General features: G+C 43.6%; 2 protein-coding genes across 8 annotated transcripts in view; one reads left to right on the plus strand and one right to left on the minus strand.

The window, feature by feature from the left end:
• Cdca8 (cell division cycle associated 8) lies at positions 1-15,854 on the minus strand. Its single transcript, XM_047564005.1, has 10 exons — positions 15,231-15,854; positions 14,971-15,099; positions 12,949-12,989; positions 7,951-8,023; positions 5,633-5,715; positions 4,273-4,337; positions 3,329-3,424; positions 2,404-2,530; positions 1,530-1,616; positions 1-760 (listed from the first exon to the last, which is right to left on the minus strand). The coding sequence occupies exons 1-10, from the start codon at positions 15,322-15,324 to the stop codon at positions 716-718; spliced, it is 840 nt and encodes a 279-aa protein (XP_047419961.1). The 5' UTR covers positions 15,325-15,854; the 3' UTR covers positions 1-715.
• The window catches only part of C1H1orf109 (chromosome 1 C1orf109 homolog), a 13,178-nt gene continuing 1,229 nt past the window's right edge, over positions 15,752-27,700 (plus strand). The window contains exons 1-4 of one of the 7 annotated variants that reach the window (XM_047563955.1): positions 15,752-15,810; positions 16,197-16,474; positions 20,429-20,620; positions 22,804-22,922. In XM_047563955.1, coding sequence (XP_047419911.1) covers positions 16,200-16,474; positions 20,429-20,620; positions 22,804-22,922 — 586 coding nt within the window. In that variant the 5' untranslated portion in view covers positions 15,752-15,810; positions 16,197-16,199. The other 6 variants (XM_047563966.1, XM_047563983.1, XM_047563992.1 and 3 more) reach the window with 6 other exon arrangements.

Consider the following 27,700-nt stretch of genomic DNA (forward strand, 5'->3'; position numbering starts at 1 on the left):
TTGAAAGCAGGTAGGAAAAACAATATGTACAAAAGTCTCATGAAAAGGAGAATAAAACAACTTGAAACAATTCAGTCTGTATAGGACTGAGTTAATAATACAAAATATAACTAAAGAGCCATACAAGAGAAAGCTGCGCGCCTGCAAGTCGGGAGGTGAGAAGATCTCTTGTTCCCAAAATTCCTGGAACATAGTACATGGCCCTTTGGGGTACAGAGGCTGGTCAGAGCATAAGGATCTCACTCCTGACTCTACACAACTAGTCTGTGCCCCAGGCATAAGCTAAACACGAAATGACATCACCAGCCAAGGCACTGTTGCCACCCAGTGATCCCATTAAGAGACGTGCTGTCTACAGAGTCTACAGACCTGCAGGGACTGCTGGACCACATGTAGCTTAGAGACAGTTATTCTGCAGCCAGTCACTTAAATTCTTAGACTAAGTCCTATAATTCCCTTCTCTAAATTCCCACTAATTAGAGAGGTAGAGGTGTAAGATATGGAAGCTGCCTCCAAACCAGTTTTTGGTCTTTTTGATAAACTCAAAACTCATGTCAGCATGACAAGAACTACTGGGCATAGCAGGTGAAAGATTTCAAGGCCCCACTTAGTACCCAGCATTGAAAGGGCAGGAGACAGCAGGGGAACAGGAGGAGACACGTGCACGTTCTGCTGCCTTGGTCACTGCTACAACCTGTACTGTCCTGCCATCTTCTCACTTGTGGGTCCGTATGCTGCTGCAGATTTGGGCGAGATGGCTCTGAAAAGAGGAGATAGGTCATTTAAAGAAGATGGCACCTGGTAAGCTAGTCCACCCATGCGCACGTCTGCGTGAGCCTCAGCCCTTCCATTCTCTACTTGTACTCACACTGATAAACCTTTCTGAAACTTTCTCACCAGAACAAAGTGGTAAAATAACATTCTTGAGAACCTAAACAAAGACAGGAAACTGAACGGCTTTGGCACTGGAGTGACAGAATTGGAGGTGTCACTACCTAAAGCCGCACACAAATCAATGTTAAAGGAGAGCAGAACCAAGAGCCTGAGGAGAATGTTATGTGCCAAGAGGGAGAATGAAGATGAGCCAGAGAAATGAGGGCTTGGAACCCAGAGCTGAACAGTGGTGTGCCCGTGAAGGTCCACGGACTGCCATGGCTGATTTCTGATGGTCCCCAACACCTGGAGGCCTGAATGTTTCTTCGATTCTGTGAGATCCCTTGTAACAAGCCCCTTCCCTCCTGACTACTATGAATATGTTCAGTTCATGGGCTCAGTGGGTACTCTGGTACTCGTTGCCTGATCTTGGTAATTATTGTGGAACTTCAAGGGCAAAATCTGGCATGGCCAAAACTCAACATCAGTCTCAGATCAGAACTGCTGCTAGGGAAGTAGTAACAGTCAAAATCCCCTGGGAGAAGGCAACATGATTTTACATAGCAAGTATTAGACCAGACCCAAAAACAATCCTAAGGAAAGCTAAACCAAGAAAGCTACCACAGGCTTCCTAGCTAGAGGAATATGGAACTTACCGAGAGCTTCTTAATGTTCCCTAAAGCCTCTGGATTCAGCTGTGCAATGTCAATCCTCTGCAAGTCACTGGCCAGTAACCGCATGCTCTGTATGGAGAGAATGGGTTCAACTGACAGGTCCTTTAAGACAGGAACTTCCCCCCGCAGCCTGGTATGCCCCAGGGGGTCCACTGGATGTCCACTGGATATCCTGCATGTTATGGTGGGGATGGCTGGGAGGGAGAAGTGGCAAGGTAGGCAGGAGGTGGCTTAGGCCTAAGGAGAAGACGACATCGTCAGTGTTATCAGATGACCACCAGCTAGGTCATCGGGGGACAAAGGCATGCACATTAGCTTGGATACCCTCACAGACCCATCTGAGAGACGCCATCCTGCCACTGGGGCTGAGGTCAGCAACTTGCTCTTTATAGTTTAGGGAAACCAGGCTCAGCCTGATTTGAACCCTCAAGGCTGTGCGGAGTTGAAGGTATGGCTCTCCCTGCTTTCTAGACTAAGTGCCTACCAGTCGTGCCTTCCTCAGCGATCCCTTTGTATCTGTTGTTGCATGTGGCCTAACTGTTGTAATTGCAGACCCATCTGGACTACTGAACTGCTTCTCAAGATCAGGAATCATGACCTCTGCACCTCTGGCTTGCTATAATCAGGTGGGCAAATGGCAGCTGATGAACAGATGGAACACAGAGCTGGGCAGGGATGCTCCCAGTCTGGGTCTCTAATCTGGGAGAGAAAACTGGACTCTGAGTCCTGCAGAAGCATGGAGATCAGGACCCAGGCAACCAAAGGACTCTGAAGGACAGAGGTGGATGACGCCCAGGGGAGAAAAGGTTTCACTGAGCAGCACACTGCGCTCTGCCTTCCCAGGGAAACGCTTTACCGCTCCGCCGCCCACTGGCACGGTCAGGGAGATCTCTTTGCTGTCAGCAAGAGGGCTGCCGTTGGCAGAGACGTTGTAGATGTGCTCTCTGGCTGTTGGAGTGCGCAGGCCCGGGGTCTTGAAGACCCTGCAAAGTGGGAGAATCTCTGTGAAGATGGTTTGTCAGGCTGAAAGACATCAAGCACGAGGAGCCCTTCCAGCCCCATCTGGTTTCGAGCTGCAGTTTTCAAACCACACTTTCCAGAAGACAAGTTCTAAATTTAGGTACATTTTTTAAGTAGTAATGACTAAACACAGCTGGAGAGGGGAGGCTGTAATTATTAAATATACATCTAGAAAAAGTCAACTCTTACTCATGTAAACTTTAGGACCAGTTGCTCTATATGGGTGCCAGTCCTCCACCCACCCACAGGGCCAGAAATAAACTGGCTATGTGTTTCCCAGAGGGGCTAAGTCCTTCCATCAAGAGGACTCTCCAGGTTCAATGGAGGTGCTTCAGAGATTACATCAGCATGCAATCCCCACCCCAGCTTCCCTAAGGCAGCTAGAATGCTGCTGTTTTTGGCTAATTATCTTTTGCTACATGCTCACGTGAAAAAATAATCGAGTGGGAATTAAAAGTGAAAGTAAGTCTTCCTCACTTTTCCCTCCTCAGAGTTAATCGATCCTTACTCCACTCCCCAGAGGTAACTTCTCTGAAATGTTCCGAAGCAAACAGGATCCTACAGTCTGCACTGCTGGCAACCTGCCTGCGACACGCAGTGACTGTGAAGCGTTCCCTGGAGCGCGCACACGTGCATTCTTCTCTAAGGGCTGCATAGCGCTTCCTACTTGAGTGACTAGGACAGGGCATTTCCTGGCACACCTCCCGAGAGCTCTCACTGCTGGGCTCCCGCCTGAATCCAAGTGCCGCTCTCAGCCTCACCTGGAGTCAAACCTGGGCGTCAGGCCTGGAGTTGGTTTCACCATGGACAACTCTAATCGGCCCACAGCTGGGGTCACAGTGCTGTCATGGCTTGACCTACAGGGAAGAAACAGCCATGAGTGTGCCAGCTCTTGGCAATGACAGCAGCAGCAGCAGCTGCAGAGGCAGATGACACATCGTGTCAGATACTGCCCTGGGTGTCCCATACTCAAAAAATCATGTGGCCCTGCCAGCTACCCTAGGAGGCAAGCAGTATTCATCCTCCTCGTTACAGGTGCAGAAACCCAGGCATAGGGGTTTAAAGAGCTTGTCCAAGATCACACAGCCAGTTAGGCAGGAGCCCGACTCTGAACCCAATCAGAAAGCCCGCAAAGCCCGACTTCTCAATCAGGCTGGAAGAGACAACACAAAGCCCCCTGCCACCCCAAAACCGGGATTCTTGTTCTCTTGAAAGGCAGGTGGTTAATGTCCTGCTACTTCTGCCCAGAGAAAAAGGAGGAATTCTCTTTTTCATAGACACACAGTCCAATGCCTACTTTCTTAAGCTGTTTCCTCTTCCCACCAAATAGTGGAGATCACATAGTCAACTCAAGCCCATAGAATCATTGCAAGGAACATTGCAAGCAGCTAGCTGTGGGCAGGTGATGGCCACTTTGTGACTGATTCTGGGTAGCTCTGTACACGGACTGTCGGCAACTAAACATAATATACAGTTCTTACTACACTCTTTTGAGCTCACTCTGCCTGTTTGTATTAAAAACAAAACAGTGGGGGAGGACAGAGAAGGTACACAGAACTGGCTTAGACTAGAGGTTCCTCATGGATCCTGTGACTTTACAATCCTAGAACAATAGCCGCCAAAGCCCTTTCTGCCTCTACTTCTGCCTGTGTACAGAGTTCTTTAATTAAGCCCAAACACATGTCTAACTTTGGAAACCCAATACCTTTTGCTTTTGCCTTTTCCTTGCACGGACTGGGTTCTCTTCTTGGATGGAGGACACCTTTTGACCTGTACTCACAATCAAATAAAACTGAGGTTACACAAAGCCCAGCACGGGGGACAGAAGGGGGTTAGAAAAGGAGAGGAAGGGGGATCAATTCTTGGAAGGAAAGTTAATATTGAACAGAAGAAGGTTCAACTCACAGAATTTAGTGACTAAAACATTCAGAATAGAGTTAATCAACAGAGGACTTACACTGGCTGGGTCTTCAAAATGTAAAATTTGGGCCAAGATTAAAGGTAAATCCCTTTGAACTGATTGAAGCCTGACTCGCCCCACTACTTTCCATAAAGTGCTGCTGTGGTGGTCACTCTGGGCATCCCAAGTTACCCAATCTAGGAATCCTCTGCGTCCTGGGAGTATGTGACAAGAATCACTCATCTTCTGGCAATTCTCCCCTCCCATCTTCCAAGACCAATCTAGCGTTCCTGCATCTCCTGCTGTCCCTTGGCAGGCTGCGTCAGACCCCTCCGCCCAGCTTCCTTCTCATGCCCACCTGCAGCCTCCCTCCTCATACTCGCCCCTTGGGACAAGCACCTACAGATCTGGGAGACAAGGCATCTCCCGATGTCCTCCTCCCCGAGTTCCGGGCTGAACTTCCTATTTGAATTTCCACGTCTTGGAGAGGTTCTCAATATTCGACAGGGCAAGCAACTGGCATGCCCCCGCTCACCCTGACCCACCACTCTGCCTCCAGGGTCCCATGCTCCACTGGATGGCAGGTGGCTAAGCTAAAACCATTTAGCCATCTGATTCCTTCTTCCACCAATCATGCTAGTTCTCCTTTATAAAACCTACCTCAAAATCATGATTCTTTTTAGTCACTGCCTCAGTTTCACCTGATAGGTTTCCTTGTCTTATTTTCCCCTCTTCTCTTTATCCTGAATACTATTTTAAAATATGGATCTGATGTCACTTATCATCACCTGTCTGACAGAATGAAACTTCCAAGCTTGGCACACACAGCCATCCATTATTTGGTCCCTGCTCTCCTCCTGTCCTACATCAGCCATACCAAATTGCTTCCTAGGAGCTCTTTAGCTCGACCTTTTCCTAGCTCTTCCTGGAATTTTCTTCCCTTTCTTCTCGCTGACCTTGGAGGGACTGGCTGTGTCCTCCTGGGGTAGGGAAGGCTCACCAGCTTCCTCTCCTGTGGCCTACATACTTCCCATGCATGTCAATGATCTCTTTTATCTGCCACTTAAGTGGGAGGCCCTCAGTCAGACTGTGAGCCCTAGGAGGGCAATTGTGTACTTGCTTATCTCTGGCTAGCCCTCAGCCCTTACCCTGAATTTCTACTTACTCTTGTAGTTTGAAGATTCTTATGTTTGTTTTCCTCCTCTTCTTCTTCCACTATCATTTCATCCACTTGTATTACCTTTCGTGCTAAAGGAGACAGCATTAACAGCATGTTATTTCTGATGGGAGGAGGTGTCATGCATTCACATTTTTCAGAAGGAAGGACACTTATGTAACCTAAGGCTACAATCAAGAAATGGACTTGACATAAAGAATACCACTTACTTCTTTTGGGCAGTGTTGAGGATTGAACCCAGGGCCTCATGGCCTCTCGACAAAAGCTCTACCACTGACGTATGCCCCCACCCCAGAGATCACTTAAAAAGTGTGTGTGCGTGGGGAGGGAGGAGTGGTTTTAAACAAAGGAACTTAATCAGAGTAGTGCTTCGGTAGGGACAGCCCAGCACTCCGACCAGGAAAGACTTGAGCTTGAGGTGTGGTCTGGGTCAAATGGCTTGAACCAAGGTGTTCCGTTTCCTGGTGTTTAACAGGGAGCCGTCACTGTAGGTTTGGAATGTGTGCTCCACAAGAACAGGCGTTTGCTATTTTCATTCTTATCCCCAAACCTTAGAATTGTGCTTCTAAGTGTTTAGTAAGTATTCGTGGAATGAATGAATGTAAGGTTCACTGGATGATACCAGACACAAGTTATAACAAATGCTTTTATTTAGAAAAATAAATTATAATTATCATCATAGGAGGTAAAGGAGCATTAGGGATATTTAAGATGAAAGATTCTAGAGGATAAGTACCAATTTTTAATGTTTAAGGGGTTATCATATTGAAAATTGTTTTTTGGGGCTCCAAAGAGCAGAACTAGTATTGATACACAGATACCACAGGAAAGTTTGGTTCAAAATTAGAAAGAACTTTCTAACCCTCACAACTGTCTAGAGATGAAAGAAGTGTGTTACTGCTGAATAGGTACAACCAGGGGCTAGACAATCCTGAGCAGGGATTCCATAAAGGGAATTCCATGTATAGGTACCACCAGCAGCTAGGCAATCCTGAGCAGGGATTCCCTGTATTTAATCATGGGGTAAAGAGATCAGAGTAAATGACTTCAAGCTATTTTGTCATTCCTTTTTAATGTATCAGTGTGTGTATGTGTGTATATATATATACATATATACACTTATATAGTATGTATATACATGCACACACACACACACACACACACACACACACATATATGTATGTATTTTAAATTTTATTTTCTTATTTTTTTTCCCTGTGGTCCTGGGAATTGAACCCAGGGCCTTGTACACAGGAGACAAGCGCTTTACCATTAAGCCACAAAAGCTACATCCGCAGTCCATATAGATATATTTTAATAGCTTACAATGTAGTTGAAGTCCAATGATCAAAAAGGTTAAAAAAAGGGGCTGGGGAGATAGTTCAGTTGGTAGAGTGCTTGCCTTGTAAGCACAAGGCCCTGGGTTCAATCCCCAGCACCGCTCCCCCCCCCAAAAAAAAGGTTTAAAAAAAAAAAGGCAATTTTAACAGTTGATGGACATTGTTCCTGGTGTGTTCAGTCGTAGGGAGTGAAATCAGAAGATCCCTAACCATCACCATCACAATGTAAGCAAAACTGATTATAAATATGTGATCTAAGAACACTCAAGTTCAATTCTATCATAACCTGAGAGACAGAAATGGAATACAACACAAAGTAAGGAAAAATCTCATCATGCTTTCTTCATTCATTAAGACAATTCCGATGGAAGGCCAGTCAGAACTACAAGAAGACAGTGTTTCTGGCCCTGGTTAGTGGAGCAGGTACTTGGAGTGCAGCCCCCACATCCAGGCCACGGGGTGGGTCTGCCCTCACAAGGGCTGGATGCATTGAGCTACCACAGCTTAATGACAGTGACATTCAGCCCATGTCTCAATTCACCCTGACTGGATTCCATGCTCTGTAGTTACAACTCGGCTTGTGGGACATGGATGTGAGATGATTTTATATGGCCAGATCACTGAATTGGGTAACATGAAATTATGCTGGAAAATTTCCTTCTACAAATCTCTTTTGACCCTGCTGGTCACATCATGGACTCTCCTGTCTTATAAGACTGTGTGTCTTATAACACCTCTCTGAATCTTGCCAGTCTCTCTACGTTACTCAAGGGAAAGCAAGCAGGCAACAAGGTTTGGTTTCTGGAACAGTCTTTGTTTTCCCGTTCCTTTCACTTTTGCTCACACAACAAACAGCCTTGTAAGTTTGGTTAGTATGAGTCCTGCATATGATTAACTAAATGCAGCAGCTAAAATCAAATTTTGGGATTTATAGGATTGGGAACCAGACATTAGAAAAGTACTCACTTTTGGCAGATTTCAGGGGAGTCTGGATAGCTTCTGCAGTTAGTTTGTTTATTTCTGTGATATCCACATCAGCCTGTGACAAACACAGCCAGAAAGTACCAGGCTTAGTTCACCAAATGAGATACAGTAGACTAATAAACAACTTTAAAAATATATTACCTGATACATGAAAAATGACTGCTAAATATTAGTTACAATACAATACAGAACCTCTATAAATCTACATATAACTTAAGACCTAAAACATTGCTAATAACCTGCTTCTAGGTATGCATTCCTTCCCTGTTCCAAAGGTGACCAGGCTCTTAATCCTGTCATTCTTCAGAGGTAACCATTATCATTCTATTTGCAGAAAAGAAAGTAAACGTACAAATGAGTGTGTGTGATTATATTGCCATGGGTTTGTTCATTCTCCCAACAATAGTGCTACTTTGAACTATCTGATGCACTTGATGTCCAAGTTTTCTCTTGGCTACATACTTAGGAAGGACAGAGCATTACAGGGTTATGGGTTACATAAATGTCAGCCTTAGCTGGGCATGGTGACGCATACCTGTAATCCCAGAGGCTCAGGAGGCTGAGGCAGGAGGATTGCAAGTTCAAAGCCAGGCTCAGCAACAGTGAGGCACAAAGCAACTCAGTGAAACCCTGTCTCTAAATAAAATACAAAATAGGGCTGGGGATGTGGCTCAGGGGTTGAGTTCAATCCCTGGTACCAAAAAAAAAAAAAAAAAAAAAAAAAAAAAAAAAAATCAGTCATGCTATTATGCGAAACTCTTTCCCAAAGTTTATATCTTGTTTATATCTCATTTGCAAACACAAGTCCCTAATGGTTCACATCCTTTACAACACTTTTGATTTTTTTCTTTTTTTTTGGTACTGAGGATTGAATCCAGGATATTTAATCACCGAGTCACATCCCTAGCCCTTTTTTATATTTTATAGAGACAGGGTCTCACTGAGTTATAAGTGCCTCGCTAAGTTGCTGAGGCTGGCTTTGAACTCACCATCTTCCTGTCGCAGGCTCCCAAGCTGCTGGGGTTACAGGCGTGTGCCACCATGCCTGGCACAATACTTGATACTGTGTCAGACTTATTTCTTTGGGAAGTCTACAGGTTCTCAATAGGGTTTTCTTTTTCTTTTTGTGAGATTGGGTCTTACCATGTTGCTCAGGCTGGTCTTGGACTCTTAGAGGCTCAAGTGATTCTCCCATCTGGGCCTCTCAAGTGGCTGGGACTACCATGACACCCAACTCTCAGTAAGGTTCCTGGGTCCTTCAAAGAGGCCTCCTTGCATTCTAATTAGTTTGTTTATGGTGATGACTATTCATATGTAGGGTACAGGCAAGAACAGATGAATTGTAGTCCTTGCCTCATGGGGCACATATAAATAACGAAATGGTCCTTATAGAGAAGGAGTGACACAGGTGTCACATCTGAGGAGTACTCAGAGAAGGACTCTGAGGTTGCCTGGGCTTAGAAGACACTGGACTATAATAGATTAGTGATGTGTACCATGCCTGATGGGACAGAAATGGCATTCCTGTCAACTTTCCACCATCTCTAGCACTAACTGGTATGTTGTGATTCCCACCATTCCTTGATAAGAACAGTTCACCATGCCTAAACTGTATGTAAACAATGTGGTTTATACCAAACACCTGCTTTCTTCTGTCAGGCAGAGGATGCCTAAGAAACCAGCACCCAATAAGAAGCCTGGGCACTGAGTCTCTAAAGGGTTTTTCTGGAGATAACATTTCACATGTGTTGAATTGAGCATGTCCCGTGTGACTCAACTGGTCTCCTCTGGACTTTGTCCCTTGTACTTTTTCCCTCTGCTGAGTTTTCTTTGTGTCCTTTCATCATGATAAATCATCACCAAGAGTATGGTTATAGGCTGAGTCCTCCTAGAGAACCTCCAAACCTGTGGTGGTCTTGGGAGTCTCCAGCGTACCTCCCAACTAAGAGTTTTTGGATGAAAGGATCATTCTTTAATGGGATTTAAATGGTATTAGCTAAATCTGGAATTCTCTCAACCTGGTGTGTTAACACTGGTTCTCTCGTATTACACCAGAAGTTCTTATTTTCAGCTATACATGTCTGATTAATTCAAAAAGAGGAAGATCTCTAGTTAATGATCTATTTCATCTCAGATAGAATGTTTTGAAATATCAGAATTGGGTCTGTGGGGGGGGTGTCAATAAAATGGGTCATAGACACATAAAGAAAAAGAAGACATGGATCAAGAATGTTTTACTAGCTCAATTTTGTTTCAGTTATTCTCATCCCCCAACTCTTGAATTTTTTTCTAAATGAACAACTAGTTCCTGATTACCTTTAGCTTCTTGAGATGGTTGAGATCTGTTATTCACTGCACATATGTACCCTTTGTAGTCACACCCCTTCAAACCTCACATTCCAAATGATTCTCAATGAAGGATGCGGAATTTTGTGTTCACTTTGAAAATGTGATGAAGGCTACAATAAACTCTCTCCCCAGGAAGACACCTAGGTGCATGTATGCACAATTTTGTTTGTTTGTTTTCGGTGGTGCTGGAGATTAAACCTAGGGCCTTGAACCTGGTAGGCAAGTGTTCTGTCCCCAGGTTTTTTAGATTTTTATTTTGAGCAGAGTGTAGTGGCACAAGCCTATAATCCGAGCAACTTGGGAGGCTGAGGCAGGAGGATGGCAAGCTCAAGGCAGCCTCCCTGACTCAAAATAAAAAGTAAAAAGGATTGGGGATATAGCTTAGTGTTAGAATGCCTCTGGGTTCAATATCCAGTACTAAAAAAATACATAAAATAAAGTCATAGTTTATCTCCTAGCAGGTCAGGTCATGGTTTACCCCGGGGTTTACAGGAACTTGAGCTTGAGGCTTTCCACTTCTCCTGAAGAGTTCAGGACAAAAGATGACCAGGAGCCTGTCAAAAAAGGAACTGTCTCCCTCTGAGGATTTAAGAATGACAAAACTCCATTTCTCCCCACTATATTTTTAGAACATTTCTATGGCCTACGTGTGTAGATTCTTCCCCACACATCATACAAACAATCCTATAGTGGACACCACTGATTCAATTCAGATACATCTACCTGAGAATAGCATCAGATCCTACAAGACTGTTCCCTGCTTCCCATGCTAATTGCAAGTCCCAGGTTGTTTTACCTGTTTCTGACCAACTGGCTATAAAGAGGAGTCCTCCCGCCCCTTAGGTTTGACTAATTTGCTAGAGCTGCTCTCTGAATTTGGAAGCACTTTATTTATGGTCCTCTGATAACCATTACCTGAGAGACTTTACTTGTATAATAAGAGAGCCTCTGTTCTCACTGGGATCCTCTCCTCTGCCCGCCAAAGCTTGCAGAAGCCTCCTTTTTCCAGGAACCTCAAACTTCTATATCTGGCTCTTTCTTTGAATTTCATACTTTGTGTATGGCTCCTATGTTTATGTATGTTGATCAATTGTATGCTTTTTCCCATTGTTAATCTATTACCAGTTTATTTCACAGACCAACATTATGGAACCTTCAGAAGAAAAATAACACTTAAAACCTCCCTACAAGGTGCCTAAGGCAAGGGGAAGGGGCACAGATCTTCCATGGTTTGCTACCCCCCAGGAACCTCCATGTGTTCAAGTCCTCGAACCCTGTCCTTTTGGGTATTTATGAAGGCTTCACTACATAGGCATGATTGATTTATCATTGGCCCTTGGTGATCCTTTTCTCCCCTCTCAGGAAGAGGGGTTTTGAGTTCTAACACTAACAGCACAGGGTTTGTTCCCCTGGAAACAGCACCTCATCCACTGGTTACCCAGGGACTTTCCAAAAAAAAATCACCTCATTAACATCAAGGTTGAAAGGGGCTTGTTATAAATAGCAAAAGACTGTCTTTCACCTTTATCACTCTGGAGTTGCTAAGGTCAAAAGGCCAAAAAGATATTCTTACTATTGTAGTCATTTAAGAAATTACAAGGGGTACAGAAGCTGTAAGCTAGGGAACCGTGGACAAAACTCCCAAAATATATAGTAGTCCCTTGGTACCCTTGGGGGACTGGATCCAGAACACCTTGCAGATACCAAAATCCATGAAGGTTCTAGTCCTTCATATACAATGATGTGGTATTTGCATACAACCTATGCATGTCCTATTATATGTTTTAAATTCCCTCAAGATAACTTATAACTCCTAACACAATGTAAATACTAAGTAAATATCTATTATACTGTATTGTTTAGGGACAATGACAAGGAAAAAAAGTCTGCACATGTTTAATATGGATGCAGTTTGGTGGAGGCACGGTGTACCAAGGATTGAGCTCAGGGGGACTCAACCACTGAGCCACATCCCCAGCCCCATTTCATATTTTATTAAGAGACAGGGTCTCACTGAGTTGCTTAGCACCTCGCCATTGCTGAGGCTGGCTTAGAACTTGCAATCCTCCTGTCTCAGTCTCTGGAGCTGCTGGGATTACAGGTGTGCAACACCACAACTGGCTGGATGCAATTTAAAAAAACACATTTTCCAATCGTGGTTGACTAAATCCTCCAATAAGGAACTCATGGGGTGGGGGTTGGGGTAGAGAGACTGTGTCATAATAGCAGAATCCCTTTTTGGGATTCAGATCTATTTGGACTTCATATATTCAGTGTTTGACACAACCATAACTTTTTAGTTGACAGAAATAATGATCACTATGGAACCTCTTCTATAGTGTGCAACCCATTGGTTAGATTTCTTTTCTTTCTTTTTCTTTTTTTTTTTTTTTTTTGGTACAGGGTCACTTAACCACTGAGCCACATCCCCAGCCCTTTTAAAAGTATTTTATTTAGAGACAGGGTCTTGCTAAGTTGCTAAGGCTAGCTTTGAACTTTCGATCCTTCTGCCTCAGCCTCCCAAGCCACTGGGATTACAGATGTGTGCAACCATGCCAGCCCATTGGTTGAATTTTGTGAATAGATTATACTTAAAAACTAACTGACTCAAAAGTAAAACAGGTCACTTACTGTTGCTGCCTCTTCCAGGGCCTGTTTGTTTCCTCCAAGGGCTTTAAAAAGAACATTACATTTAGTTACTCTCAGATTAGAATGATAAATCATCTTCCCTAATATTATCAATTATCTTTCTAAACCTGGACTAGATTTCAGCCCTTGGTCCAACACTGATAGACCCATGATCTAGTCCACTCTTTCTCTAAGCTTGATTCCTTTCTTTTTTGACCTATTCTTGTTTCACTTCATCAAAATTTTTGTTATTTCTCAAAAGTGCCACCTTCTCTCATGATAGTATCCTAGTATTAAGCTTTACCTCTGCCAACAAATTTCTAATTCATCCTTTAAAACTCAGTTCAAATGTCACCCCAAAATTCTGCTTATGTTTCTATTATACTTGAGTGCTGTAAATTGTAAAAACTTATATAGTAAATTGCTGTTGCTCCCCTTATCATACCCAACTGCTACTCAAAAGCTACTCAAAACAAAGCTGTTCGTGTCCACTCCTGTCTTGGACTGAATTCCACCGATAAGATCCAGTGCTTTGGGCAAAAATCTGGTGTAGTAAACATGCATTGAATGGAATCTTTGTGAGATTTAGATGTAGAATAAATTTAGGTTACATCCTCCTCCTAGAAACTGTCCTGGTATCCTGTATAACTGTTAAGATCTCACTGGTTGTGGAGGCACACACACAAAAAAACCTAAAAAATTTAAGATCTCAAGCTTTGGAAATAGAATGCTGGGATTCAAATGGATTCTGCTACTAACTAAATTGAAACCTTAAGCAAAGTAACCTTTCTCCGTGCCTTAATCTTGTCATTTCTAAAACAGGCATAATATTAATAACAAATTAGCTTGTTATGAAATTAAAATATATAAACCATTTTGGTACAATGTAGACCTGGCATAGAAAGCATTAAATAAATATACTCACTAGCCACTACTCTAGTCTCTTTTGTAGTACTTATAATTCTAATGACATACCTATAATTTTTTTTTTTTCTTTTTGTAGTGCTGGGAATTGAACCTAGGGCCTCACCCATGCTAGGTAAGCTCTCTGTCACTGAGCTATATCCCAAGGCCCTGAAGTTTTTAAAAAACCTTTGTCCTCTAGCTCATATGCTCTCAAGGACAGGAAAAATGTCAGTTTGATTCCCCAGTGCATCTTCAGCACACAGAATTGTGACTGAGGCATGCTCAACTTTTGTAGAAATGGGTGAATACGTAGAATAATAAATAAAAAGGCAAAATGAAAGAACCACCAAATCCTATGTGAGTAGGACAAACATTTCTATCCAGGAAAAAGGCTACATACTGTAATTATTAATAAAAAGGAAAACGGGAAAAAAAGGGTAACTCAGCAGAGGAAGTCCTCTGCTTTTTCCTGGACGTTTAATAAGGGAGTGAGAAAATCGGCTGAGATTTTTCTCTGGTCAGGAGAACTCTCCTGTCCTTGCAGTTCACAATCAATTTGCCCATTTTTAAATCAAGACAGGAGTGGACACTTAAATCAATTTGCAATTTTCATGAGCTGCAGAAAGAGCTTCTTTCACCTGTGCTGATAACAAACCAAGTCATTAATTTGTTCATTTTTAAATGGCTGGGTAATGTACACATACCCAGAGGAATAATATTTCCTGATGTGTGAAAATTATGTGAAATTCATGTTAGTCCGTTCATAAAGTTTTATTGGAATACAGCCCATTTGTGCCCATTCATTATAGCTGTTTCAGAACAACAGCAGAGCTGAGTAGCTGCACAGAGAACCCACTGGCTCCAGAAGCCTAAAATATTTGCCATCTAGTCCTTTAAGGAAGGGTTTGCATTGGTATGTATGTGTCGGGTGTAGGGGGTGTGCCATTGAGAAGAAGAACGAAGCAGGCAGGTGAGGTAGAGAGCGGGACCAAGCAGCAGAGTTGCAATTTTCTATAGTGGCCATGTTAGACCTCAAGAGGAAGGGAACATTTTAGCGAGCCTTTTCTGAAGGCTGTCACGATAATCACAGACTGACCGCGGCCATGGTTCGTCTCTTACCGAAGTAGTCAAGCCAGTTCATCTCGCGCAGAGCCTTGGGGAGCCGCAGGATCTCGATGTTGTACAGGTTATCCACCTCCTTGAGAAGGTTCTGCCTGTCTGATTCAATTTGCTTGATTCGTACTTGCACTGCGAGAGGGCAGAAGCCGACAGAAGACGCGTCACCCGACGGGCGAATCCGTGCCACCCGCGCCCCAACGCACCAGCGCCCCGCGATCGCCCTTAGGTAGCAGCAGCGACGGCGGGAATCCACCCCTTACCTTCACGGTCGAAGTCCTTAAGAAAGGAGGCGAGCTTTCGGCTCCGTAACGAGTTGGTCTTGTTCACCCGACTGCCACCCTTCCTAGGAGCCATGGCGCTTCGGAGGAGGCTGCGGGGAGGCTGGGACCGAGTCACAAGGGGTCGGCAGCGGAGACAGGGGAAGGAAAGTAAGGGGACACGAAGGGATGGCGAAGGCGGCTGGGAATCGTCGTCCTTCAGGGTCTGGGCATAAAGAAGCCGCGAGATACGTACCCGTGGGTCGGGAAGCAAGGGCCGGGAAACACCTCACTGCTCCGGCTGAGAGGGAAGAGCGCTGTAGCTAACCGCCACCCAATTCAAACTCAATTGCCAATGACTGACGAATGAGAAGTGGCCCTTTGAGGATGGTCCCGGACCACCCAATCACAAGCGAGCTTCTCCATCAGGCAGCCAATCCACATGCAGGACTTCAATGCCCAGAAGTCATTGCGGCTTTACGGCCTTTCTTCACGACTCAGTGTCGCGCTAGCCTCCGGTGAGCCGAAGGGCGGTCGTTTCTGAGCGTGCGCAGAAAGTGTGCGAGGCGCCCTGGCTGTCCGGGTGGGTTCTCACGCTCCCACATCCTGCTGGTTTAGGGAACGCTGATGGCAGCTTCAAAGAGAGGAGACGGGATTCCGCCTCCGGAAGCATCGGTCTTGAGGGGGTCAGGGCCTGGTCCCCGGGAATCCGCAGTCGGAAACAGGAAACTGCCCTATCCCGAGGAGTAACTAGGACACCCTGCCTGAGGGGGGAAGCAAGGGTCCTTCAGGGAGCCGCTTCTGCAGGCGAGATGATGCCTCGGGCAGGAGCTCCGGTCCGGAGGGACTTGGAGGCCAACAGCTGGACCGACCACGGGGTCGGAAATGGCTCCCACCCTCGACCCAGTACCTCCCCTACTGACTCGGCGCCCTGACCCTGTTTTTTGTTCTTGTTTCTTTTCCCAACAGAAGATGGCTCAAGACAGGCCTTTACTTCCTGTGCAGGAGGCCTTGAAGAAGTGCTTCCCGGTCGTGGAGGAGCAGCACGGCCTGTGGCAGAGCACTCTGCGGGACTGCTCGCCCCTCCTGGCCTCGCTCAGCAACCTGGCAGAGCAGTTGCAGGCCGCACAAAGAGTGCGGTTTGAGGATGTGCCGGCGCTTCGGGCCTTCCCCGACCTACAGGAGCGGCTGCGGCGCAAGCAGCTGGCGGCTGGGGACACTGTCCTGGACAAGCTAGGGGAGAAGCTGTAAGGATTTCCTTGGTGCTCTTTAGGAAGATCTTCAAACTGGGTGCTTTTAAATAGCTAGGTTCATCCGAAGGGTGTTTTTGCTCGAGAGCATGACAGTTGGTGGCGTTTCAGCCTTTCCTCCTTTCCTTCTGTTGCAGCCAGACCACTGTCAAAAAAACCATATTCTAAAAAAAAAAAAAAAACCATTTTCTGGCATTTCCCTTTCAGAGGGCAGGCATGGTAGTGGGCTTAGTAGAAATTACAAAAGCACAAAGGAAAAGGAGTGGAGAAGGCTTGTTAGCCCTGTGCTATAGTTGTCTTGGTAAAGGCAATAAGGAACTATGCTGTAAGCTTGGTAGGTGCCAGAACTGAAGGTTTTATGTACATTACCCATGAAGTCTTTTTAATACCTCTGTGACTTAATCTCATGTCATTCCATTTTTGCAAGTGAGGAAACTGAGACTCAAGCAGATTGCCCTGGTCACACATCTAGTAAAGAGTTGACTGGAATCTAACCCCCTTATTTTGAAAAACACCAGAGCTCTTTTTTTTTTTTTTTTAAAGTCCATTTTTATGCCTTTATGTTAGTTTAGTTTATTTTATGTGGTGCTGAGGATCAAACCCAGTGCCTCTACCACTGAGCCACAACCCCAGCCCCATCATTTTGTTCTGCTGTACACTGATGTCTCTGTGCCCAGCATATCTACAAGCTCTGTTTTTTGCCTTTTAGATATTTTTTCTCTCAGTAACCTACAGGTTATTGAGACAGGGCATATGTGGCCTTTTTTTGACTCCAAACAAATAAAGTTCTTGTGTATAGTGTCTGTGTCATAGATGAATAGGAAACTGTTGTTTGTGTAAAATACATTTTTTTCTTTTGTACACTTGTACACTTGTAAAAAGCGACATTTGTGCCTTTGATGCCAGGCACAAGGTGCTGTAAAGACAACAGTGAAGCAGCCTTGAGTTGAAGAGATGTTGTGCTATGTTCTAAGATAGTGATGTGTGCAACCTATGGAGGGAGGAAACCTCTGGGAGGAGGTAATGTCAAAGCCTGAAGGATGAATTTGTGTAAAATGAGCCAAGATGTGGGTATGAGTACTGTTGCTGGAGTAGGGGATGTAAGAGATGAGGTTGGACAGGTAAATCAGCTCATGTGATGTGTTAGCTGTGTTGAGCATATGATCTGTAGATGTGGCTTTGGCTTCTAGATTGAGAGAACTTTGGTGAGGAGTGGAGGCAGAAATCCTTAGAACCCCCTAATTCATCACAACTTCTGTACAAATCAACTCCTTTTATCAGTAGTAGCTGTTAAAGGACTCTGGTAATCAGTGTGATTCATAACAGCCAAAAAGTGGAATCAATCCAAATGTTCTTCACATGAATAGGTAATATATGATAGATCCATACATTGGAATGTTACTCAGCCATAAAAAGGAATTAAGCACTGATATATGCTACAACATGGATGAACCTTGAAAACATTATGCTAAGTGAAAGAAATCAAATACCAAAACAAAACAAAACACATTGTATGATTCCATTTCTCTGAAATATCCAGAATGGACAAATCCAGAGAGGTAAAAAGTAGATCAGTGCTTTCCTTGGGCCAAAAGGAAGAAGGGAAGTGGAATAACTACTAATGAATTCAGGATTTCTTTTGGGGGTGATGAAGATGTTCTGGAATTAGGTGGTAATGATGGTTGCATAGTGGTTGGTGACTATATGAAAAAGTACTAAATTGTATACTTATTTAAAAAAACTAAGAAGCTTTAATTTTGAAAGTTTCAAGTTCAGAGTGAAGTTGGAATGTGTAGAGAATTCCCTTGTACCTTCTGCCTCCACACATGTATTACCTCCACTCTTACCTGCATGACAGTGGTAATGTTTGTTACCATCAATGAATCTATAGTGATATGTCATTATCCCCAAAAGTCCATAGTTTCCATTGGCTTTCCTGTTGGTTTTGTATGTTCACTGGATTTAGAGAAATGTGTAGTGGCATGTATATACCATTGTAGTATTATGCAGAGTAGTTTCATTGTAAGTTGTATACTTTTTGAGAGGGAGGGTGCCAGGGATTGAACTCATGGGAATTCAACCACTGAGCCACATCCCCAGCCCTATTTTGTATTTTATTTAGACAGGGTCTCACTGAGTTGCTTAGTGCCTTGCTTTTGCTGAAGCTGGTTTTAACCCTTGATCCTCCTGCCTCAGCTTCCCAAGCCATTGGAATTATAGGCGTGTGCCACCATGCCCCGCTAAGTTGTATACTTTTAAAGTGTGAATTGCTTCTCAATTATTGATTGATTGATTGTTTTGGTACCGGGGATTGAACCCAGGGACTCTCTACCACTGAGCCACATTTCTAGCCCTTTTTATTTTTTATTTTTTATTTTAAGACAGGGTCTTGCTGAGTTGCTGAGTCTGACTTTGAACTCTTGATCCTCCTGCCTCAGCCAACCAACCTGCTGAGCCACTGGGATTTACAGATGTGTGCCACCATGCCCAGCTTGTTTCTCAATTTTAAAAAATGGTATATAGCTCAGCGGTAGAGTACTTACACTACACTACAAGAACAAAAATACCAAAAATTCCCAGCGAAAGCCTGCCTTCCAAGAGGCACCTGTTTTCCTTCAGATAGTGACTTTTAGTTGTTTGGTCATGATTTACAGGAAGAAATACATTTTATGTCATGATCCATACATGTGCATGTGCATACATATGTAACTGAAATATTCCATAAAACACATGTGCATACATATGTAACTGAAATATTCCATAAAACAATGCTAGGAGTGTTGCATTCTGATATTTTGCCTTCTGTTGTTTTTTTTTTTTTTTAATGCTGTTCATAATCTACAAGTAATTAGATCTCATAGTATGAAAAACAGCATTTGAGAGGGTCAAGTATTTTTACTTCAATTGATTACATTTTTGTGTGTGGGTGTTGGGTTGTTATTCTGTTTCTCATTGTGAGTCATGGTCAAACATTTTTGAAAGCCACAGTACTAGGCTGGGAAATGCCTTCTATTTTTGGAAGTTGTAGCCTTTGTCTTGATGGCTGGGTCCCTTGGGGTCACGGATGAAACCATAACCTAGGCACTGCTCTAAGCACTTTATATGCATTATTGCATTTGGTTTTTATCATAATTTCATTCATTCACTCATTGATTTGTTGAATAAGTGTTTACTCTATGTGCTAGTCTCTGTTCTGTATTGTGAGCAAAACAAACTGTTTTTATGCATGGGGAGAATAAATAACTTTCCTAAGGTCCACAGTGGTTTGTGCATCCTGAGCCCACACTTGACCATTCAAGAATTTTCTGGAAAGAGCTAGGGAGCATGTAGATAGGAATGGTTTGTTGCTTCAATACCGTTTTATTTCCTTTCCTTGTACATGGCATGGGTCTGTGAGTGAGCATTTGCTCCCCTTACACAGGTTATTTATTTATTTATCTATCTATTTATTTATTTATTTTTAGAGATGGGCAGTACTGGGGATTAAGCCTAGGGCCTTGCACATGCTAGGTAAGCATTCTGTCTCTGAGCTCAGTCCATCCTTAACCCCAGAAATGTCCCTTGGTCTTTCCTTTCTTTGGCAACTGGGCTTATCCCACAACTTTGAGAGCAATATAACTTCTTCAGCCTCTCCATCATAAAGTCATTTCTTAATTCTTGATCTACTTGTACCTCCAAAGCAATACCACCAGTCTCCTTAGCTCATGTTCTCAACTGGGGGCAGTTTTTCTGGGAGGGGATATTTGGCAATGTCTAGAGACATGGTTGTGATGTGGAGACAGTGAGGGCGTGGTTTATTTCTGTCATCTGGTGGGGAGATGCCAGGTGTGCTGGTACACATCCTGTGTGTGTGGGGTGGCCCTCCGCAAAACAGAGTCATGCGATTCAAAATGTCAGCGGTGCCAGGGTTGAGAAGCCCTGCTGCCTACATTCTCATGTCACCTAATTCAGACTCTTCCACAGAGCCACTCTCCTCAAGGTACGAGACACAGTCAGCAGCCACGTGGAGCAAGTGTTTCGGATCTATGAGCAGCATGCAGACGTGGTCGGCCTTGATGCTGTTCTGCAGCCCTCAGCTCTGAGCCCGTCTGTGGCTGACATGTTGGAGTGGTTGCAAGATATTGAGAGACATTACCGAACTTCATATCCTTTGCATACATTTCAGATAATGCCAGAGATGTTCCGAAGTCTTTTTAATTTTTCAATCCCAAGATTAGAAAACTATAGCTTGGATCCATTCTCTTTGGTTCTTGAACTTGAATTTCTCCTGCATTACTTTTTACTATGGTTTCTCAAATAATTTGTTGAGTAGCTGCCACCTGCCAGTCACTGCCGTGGGTGCTAGGAGACAGATATTAAAAAGGAAAAATATGTCGGGCGTGGTGGCGCATGCCTGTAATCCCAGCGACTTCAGAGACTGTGGCAGGAGGATCTCAAATTCAAAACCAGCCTCAACATCTTAGTGAGACCCTAAGCAACTCAGCAAGACCCTGTCTCTAATAAAATATGAAAAAAAAGGGCTGGGGGTGTGGCTTAATGGTTAAGTGCCCCTGGGTTCAATAAATAAAAAGAAAGAAAAATATTTGGAGAGTATCAGCTAAGTACCATGGAGCATAAAGCAGGGAATGTGAGGTGTGGTGGTGGGGCTGTGATTTTATAAGGGTGGTCAGAGTGGCATCATGAGAAACTGACATTTGAGCAAGGTACTGAAGCAGGCAAGGGGAACTGTGTGGATATTTGGGAGAAGAATGTTCCAGGCAGAGGGAACATCAGATGCAAAGGCCTGAGGTGATGGCATGCCTGGTATATTCAGGAGGCCAGTGTGGCTAGAGCAGGGCATGGGGGAGTCTGCTAGGTGTTGAGGTCCGTGAGGAGGTGGCTGGACTTCAGAGGGCCACACATGTCTCTGAAAGGATTTTGGCTTTTGAGAGACAGAGAGCTATTAGATTTTCAGTAGAAAAGTAGCAGAAAAGATGTATGTTTTCAATGTTACCATGCTGTATCCTGGGGAAGTGTTGGGGGTGGTGGAAGGCAAGGCTGGAAGGAGAAGACTGGTTAGTTGAAGGTCTGGCCGTTTGGTCTCCATTCTCACCTGATACCTGCATCTACCCTCTGGCTCAAGTGTCTACTTTCATTGTTGACTCTAGTCTTCAGCCTCAGTTTCTCTCCACCTGAATTGCTCAAGAACATACAAAGTCAAATTTAAAGTTGAACTCTTCAGTCTAGCCCTCAAATTCAAACCCCTTTTCTTTTAGTTTAGAATCACACTGTCCATCCTCGTCTGGGAGTGTAAGGGCAGTCTCTGCTTTTCCTTTCTGCTTTTTCTTTCAGTTGCAGCAGTAGTAGTGATGGTGGCGACAGTTTTAGTGACAATGGCAACAGCAGCAGGGCAGACATTACTGGGTACTTAGCATGTGCTAGGCTCTTTACACAGGCACTTGGCAGGCACTTTAATTCTGTTTCCTTGGTGCTGCTTTTCCAGTCATGTGCCACATAACATTTGGTCAGCAGTGGTATCACACATACCACAGTGGTCGCTTAGGATCGCATCACCTGGTGACATCAGAACTGTCTTAGTTGGTGTAAGTGCACTCTGGGACGTTTGCACAGGATGGCATTACTTACGATGCGTTTCTCAGAATATATCCCTATCGTAAGCTATGTGTGACTTTTTCTTCTCTATTCCTTCTGCCACCTCCACAGTTTTGTTTGGGCTCTTAATCATCTGTAGCTTGTTGGCAGCCTTCTTTGTCTCTGACTTTTGCCCCTCTAAGCTATCTCTGACTTCTGTATATCTTCAGGAAGTCTGGTTCTGAGCAGGTTGCCCGCATAGCATGTTCCAGTAGCTTCGGCTGCTTGTGGATGCAGTTCAAAATGCCTGCCTTGGTCCTCACTGTTCTCTGTGTTCTGGCTCAACCAACCTTTCCTACTACGTGCTGAACACCTGGCAGCCAGGCTGGAAGGTCTGCGATTCCCTGAAGGCACTTGCTGCTTCCGCACTCCTGTGCCTTTGCTTTTTGTTTAACTTCTGCTGAGTTTTATCTTTCATGTCACTTTGCTTCTTATTAGTTTCTGCTTTTGTCCTCACAAAAGACAGTCTAGATTTCAGGAACAGTATCTGATTCTTGTTTTCTGGTGTCATCAAGCCATATTATTAGAGTTGCTCAGAAAATATTGTGGCACAGTTTAATCTTGCTCCTCTCCCCAGAAAAATGTAATGATGTCTCTACTTTCACTTGATAGTTCCCTGTAGCTCTCATGAGGTACATTTTCCGCCCTTCAGCATTATTCATTTTCTTTTTGAGCTGTCCTTAACTTCCAGGAAAGTACTTGAAGAGAAAGTATCTCTTTTCTTCCATCCAGTGGGGAGACTTGGCAGGCATCCAAGCACTGCCTAAGGCCTGGGACCAGATTTCAGAAGATGAGCACCAAGATCTTGTACAAGGTACTGGTTTTATTAATTCCTTCTTGTTTCCTCTCCTCTCTTTCCCCTTGCCTCTTGGAGGCCGTAGAGAGATGCCCTTGCTGTGCTCTGTATCTCTTTTTTTTTTTTTTTTTTTTAATAAATTTATAGTTTTATTAAGACAAAAACTGACAGTGTGTATGAAATTTACATTTAAACAAAAATTTCACAGAAACCTAACATATGCCTGAAAAGATTTTTACAGTGTAGCTCTAGATGCAGGTCTAGATGACATCAAGAACTTTTGGATTTCATGATTCAAGACAGCATTTGGATATTGGTTATTTCATAAGATTTTTTTTCCTTAAAAACAAAAAAAATTTTAACATCTTTAAAGTGAACCACTGCCCCAATATGAAAGCTAATCTCCTGAGACCAGGGCTTTTGAAATCACTCAACCTTTTGAATTGACTTAATAGAGCTTTTGTGCTGTCAGTGACTGAACCCTGCCACTAAAGGTTTCAGAGTTCAAAGTTAAAAAAGCAGAGGCTCCCACAGCTTCCATCCGGAGAGTATGAACCCTCCTCTTTCCATATTATCCATCTCCTATATCCCCTTTGGCCCCTCCCCTAGTACTTCAGCCAGTGGCTTAGCTGGACAAGTGGATTTTATTTATAAATTCATAATTGGAAAAGAAAGGGTCTTTTTGTCTAATTACAAGAATTAGCACCTCTAAGACAGAATGATCTGCCTGTGTATACTCTTCAATAAAAGACCTTCCCATCTCAGTCAGTTTCTGTCTCCAGAATGGCAGCTTTGGTAACTTATGAACTGGCTTAGTTCTTTGTGGGGAACAACATTAACTCAGGCAGGGAACACCTTGGCTTATAGGTTTCAGGCATTCATAACTTTTAAACAGTCTCTCACAGTCCTCATTTATGGTGCCAGTGACATTTTTTTTTTTTGATAAAGGTAAATATTCTGGACATAGAACCAAACCATTAGAACCAAATCTTTCCATTGTTTCACTGTGTTCCCAATCAGGCCCCAAATTTTAATGAAAGTGCTCCTACTCATTTCCCTTCTTCCCCACCCTATCCCTCCCATCCCAAATAATACACCAGCAATAGCCAACATACTATGCTGTAAAAATGTTGGGAAGAAGGCTGTGGGTTGTGGAGATGCTCTTTGAAGATCAGCAGTATTTTTTGCCCTCCCACACCCAATTCTACAAATGTTGTCCTTCATAGGGAGGCCCTTTGTTTTTCTCAATCAGGTGCAGAATGGGTCACCTTGAAACACTTACCCTTTCCCCTCCACTGGGATGGGTGTGCAATCTAGACAGCTTGGAATGATTTTAAAGCGCCTGGGCTGCTGCAGGGCACAGAAACTGGACTGACTCTTCAAAGCACATCTTCTCAAGCCACCTTTATGGTGTCAAGACAAGTAGAACTCCTTCCTCCCCACTTAAACCCACAGTCAGAGGCGACAGGGGCTGGTATTCAGGAGAGTTAATTCTCATCTTTTTTTGTCATCATCCTCCAAGGGGTAAGAATGCCAAATCAGCCTCTCCTCATAGAAAGATATGGCAACTTGTGGGCACTTGACATTGGCTTCCTTGGCAGGTACCAGGTCAGCCTCATTAGAGTTTTTCCATTTCATCAGGAACATGAGCTCGCCATTGGAGTCTGTAGCTCCAGTAATCCACTCCAGCTCCAAACCCCGGGCAAAGCCCCGTGGCTTTTCAGACTCTTCTTTTTTCTTCTTTGGTTTGCAATCTCTCCCTTACCTTCAGAACCAGAATCAGTTTTACAATCGCCTCCCTCTGATTTATCTGTCTCGGGTGCTGTTTTCTGCAGCTGTAGAAACTCAGCAACGGGGTCAGGACAATCCAGGTTCTCTTCTGGCTCCCATGTGTTGTCCTCATCTGAGAAACTTCCGTTTTAGGAGGTTGTGCTCTGTATCTTTATAAATACGATGCTTCATGTTCTCTGGAGAGGTGATAGGCCACAGTTTTTCCTCTTCCTATTCTAGATATCCTACTGAGTGTTTCCTTCTTCCTGGAAGAGTAAGGAAACTTCGTGTTATGTGAAGACCAGAAGCACCACAGTTGAAGATGGACATTGCTGCCCACTGTGATATTTCTAAAGAAGCATCAGGATAACAACCTGACCTATTTGAAATATCAGTGCCTAGGACTGGATCTTGGGAGGATCAAGGGTAGAAGTCTCTGGGGCTTCTCATGCCAGATCAAGGTTCCATTCATGGTTCATGGGCCATTGCTGGCCCTTTCAGGGAAGCGGGTGGAGATAGAGAGAAAGCAGGCAAGGCAGTACTGATAAACCTGCCAGTCTACATTATAAGGCCCAAAGTGGTAGGGAGGGAAAGGACAGGAGATAAAGGGCAGAAGTCACCCCTGGCATTATCTGAATCACCAGTCTGATTGACGTCAGGTCCTGGAAAGGTGTCTGTACCTGACACCTTGAAGATTGAGAAAGAGGTTTTGATGATTTAAAGAAATAAGGATATGTTTGTGGTGGGGTGCAATTCAGTAGTAGAGCTTGTGTTTGGCATGTATGAACCCCTGGTTCAATCCCTGGCACCAAAAAAGAAAAGGGTGACAGGTTGCAGAAGTTCCTTATCAAGCCAATTTCCATTTCCAAAACCTGCCACCAGGGGGAGGTGGTGCAGTACGAGTTGTCTGGAAGCTTTTGTGGAGAGCAGGTCCCCCTTGCTCATACTCTGAGAGAACAGTAACTAGGGAAATGATACTCCCAAAATGGCAGGGTGTTTTTGGCCACAGCTGGCATGGCACTTGCGTTTACGTTTGGAGTAGCTGCACGGGTAGGGAAAGCCAGCACAGGGCAGGTGACCGGGCTGCGGGTCTGAAGCCCCTGGCCTTCATCTGTGCCCAAGTCTCAGGCTGATGGAAAAGAACTTAGTAAGGAGTAGAGGTGTTTTTCAAAATGAAAATGACTGTTTTTTCTTATTCTGCTTTTTTAAAAAAATTGTAAGATAGCTAGGAAAAATTTAACAGGTATAAAGGTATAAATATATCAACTCTACCAGGGACATTTTGATATATTTTCTTTTAGGGGCCACTTATAAATTTTTTTTAATTTATAATAATTTATAATTTATAATTTAAATTTTATAAATTTAAATTATAAATTAATTTATAATTTAAATTTTTTTAAACATATGCCATCAATATATACTGTTGTGTTTTTTTTTTTTTTTTCTGGTACTGGGGATTGAACTCAGGGGCACTCCACCGCTGAGCCACATCCCCAGCCCTATTTTATATTTTATTTAGAGACAGGGTCTCACTGAGTTGCTTTAGCGCCTTGCTGTTGCTGAGCCTGGCTTTGAACTTTTAATCCTCGTGTCTCAGCCTCCAGAGCCGCTGGGATGACAGGCATGCGCCACTGCACCTGGCTATATACTGTTGCCTTTTAAAACTTAACGTAGCGTGGCATCTTTTCATACATGTAAATATACCTCTACACAATTACACACCATTATATGTATCATATATATATATACATATATATATATAATGTTATGAATGTTATGTTTTACATTTTACATTTTATCTTACATTTTACATATAATTTTTCTACCTATAAAGATAATGCATTCTGATGTGGAAAAACTGAAGTATTACATAGAAATGCACTTTATCCACCTACCAAATAACTAGTATTAATAAAATGCTATTGTATTCCTCTAGGAATTTTTAAAAATCTGTCACATACATAATTATTTTAAATAAAACTTAAAAACATTTGTGTTTCAAATCTTATGATGGACTCTGAAAGAGAGCCCTGGGAAGGCTTACAGTTCAATTAGGGAAAGATTTAAACCACTGTTTTTCAAACTTTAATGTTCAATAAGTCACTGGTATCTTGTTAAAATTTAGATTCTCATCTTGTAGTTCCAAGAAGACTCAAGATTCTGCATTTCTATTGCATTCCCAGGTAATACTGACACCGATGATACAACTGATGATCAGTTGTAGAGACTTAAATTGCAATACTGTAACAAAAGTGTTATGGTTGAGGTAAAGAGAGTGCTGTGGGAGAATAGAGGTGATGACTAACTGCTGTGGGATTACTTCATGGTGACAGTGACATCTGATTTAGCCTTGGGAGGAATTTTCCTAGGGGCTAGGAGAGGGGTGCAGGACATTCCACATGGGACAGTCTAGGCAAAAGGCAGCCTTCGATTAAGAGTGGAAGCTAAGGGCCTGGGGTTGTGGCTCAGTGGTAGAGCACTTGCCTAGTGCATGTGAGGCTCTGGGTTCGATCCTTAGCACCACATGTAAATAAATAAAATAAAGGTATAATAATGTTTTCTTTAAAAAAAGAATGAAAGCTAAGACTTAATTAAAAATTTGTTGTGTGGCAGGCTTTGGGCTATGACTTACCCACCAGAACTGGCAACTATTAATAGTTCAGTAACTAGAGTTCATAGAAGGATGGAAGAATCACAGGAAATAAGTCTGTGTGGCAGACTGGAATCAAAACGTGAAGGGCCCTGAATCCTGGCTCAAGAGTTCATGTTTTGGGTGGGTGTGGTGGTGCATGCTGTAATCCCAGTGACGGGAGCTTAAGGCAGTAAGATCACCAGTGCAAGGCCAGCCTGGGCAATCTAACAATATCCTGTCTCAAAAATGAAGCGTTGGGGATGCTCAGTGATGGAGCACCTTGGGTTCAATCTCCAGTACCTCCCCCCCTACACACACACAAAGGAATCTGTATTTTGTTCTACACATAGGTTTTGTGTGTGTTTGCACATGTATGCACAGTCACGTGCCA

The sequence above is a fragment of the Sciurus carolinensis genome, chromosome 1, assembly GCF_902686445.1.
Source record: "Sciurus carolinensis chromosome 1, mSciCar1.2, whole genome shotgun sequence".
NCBI classification, from domain to species: domain Eukaryota; kingdom Metazoa; phylum Chordata; class Mammalia; order Rodentia; family Sciuridae; genus Sciurus; species Sciurus carolinensis.

Coding starts and splice junctions, on each gene's coding strand:
- Cdca8 (XM_047564005.1), bottom strand. CDS start 15,324: ATGGCTCCTAGGAAGGGTGGCAGTCGGGTGAACAAGACCAACTCGTTA. Junction 15,100..15,230: donor TAAGGACTTCGACCGTGAAG/GTAAGGGGTGGA, acceptor GCCCTCTCGCAG/TGCAAGTACGAATCAAGCAA. Junction 4,338..5,632: donor AGAATCTTCAAACTACAAGA/GTAAGTAGAAAT, acceptor TTGTGAGTACAG/GTCAAAAGGTGTCCTCCATC.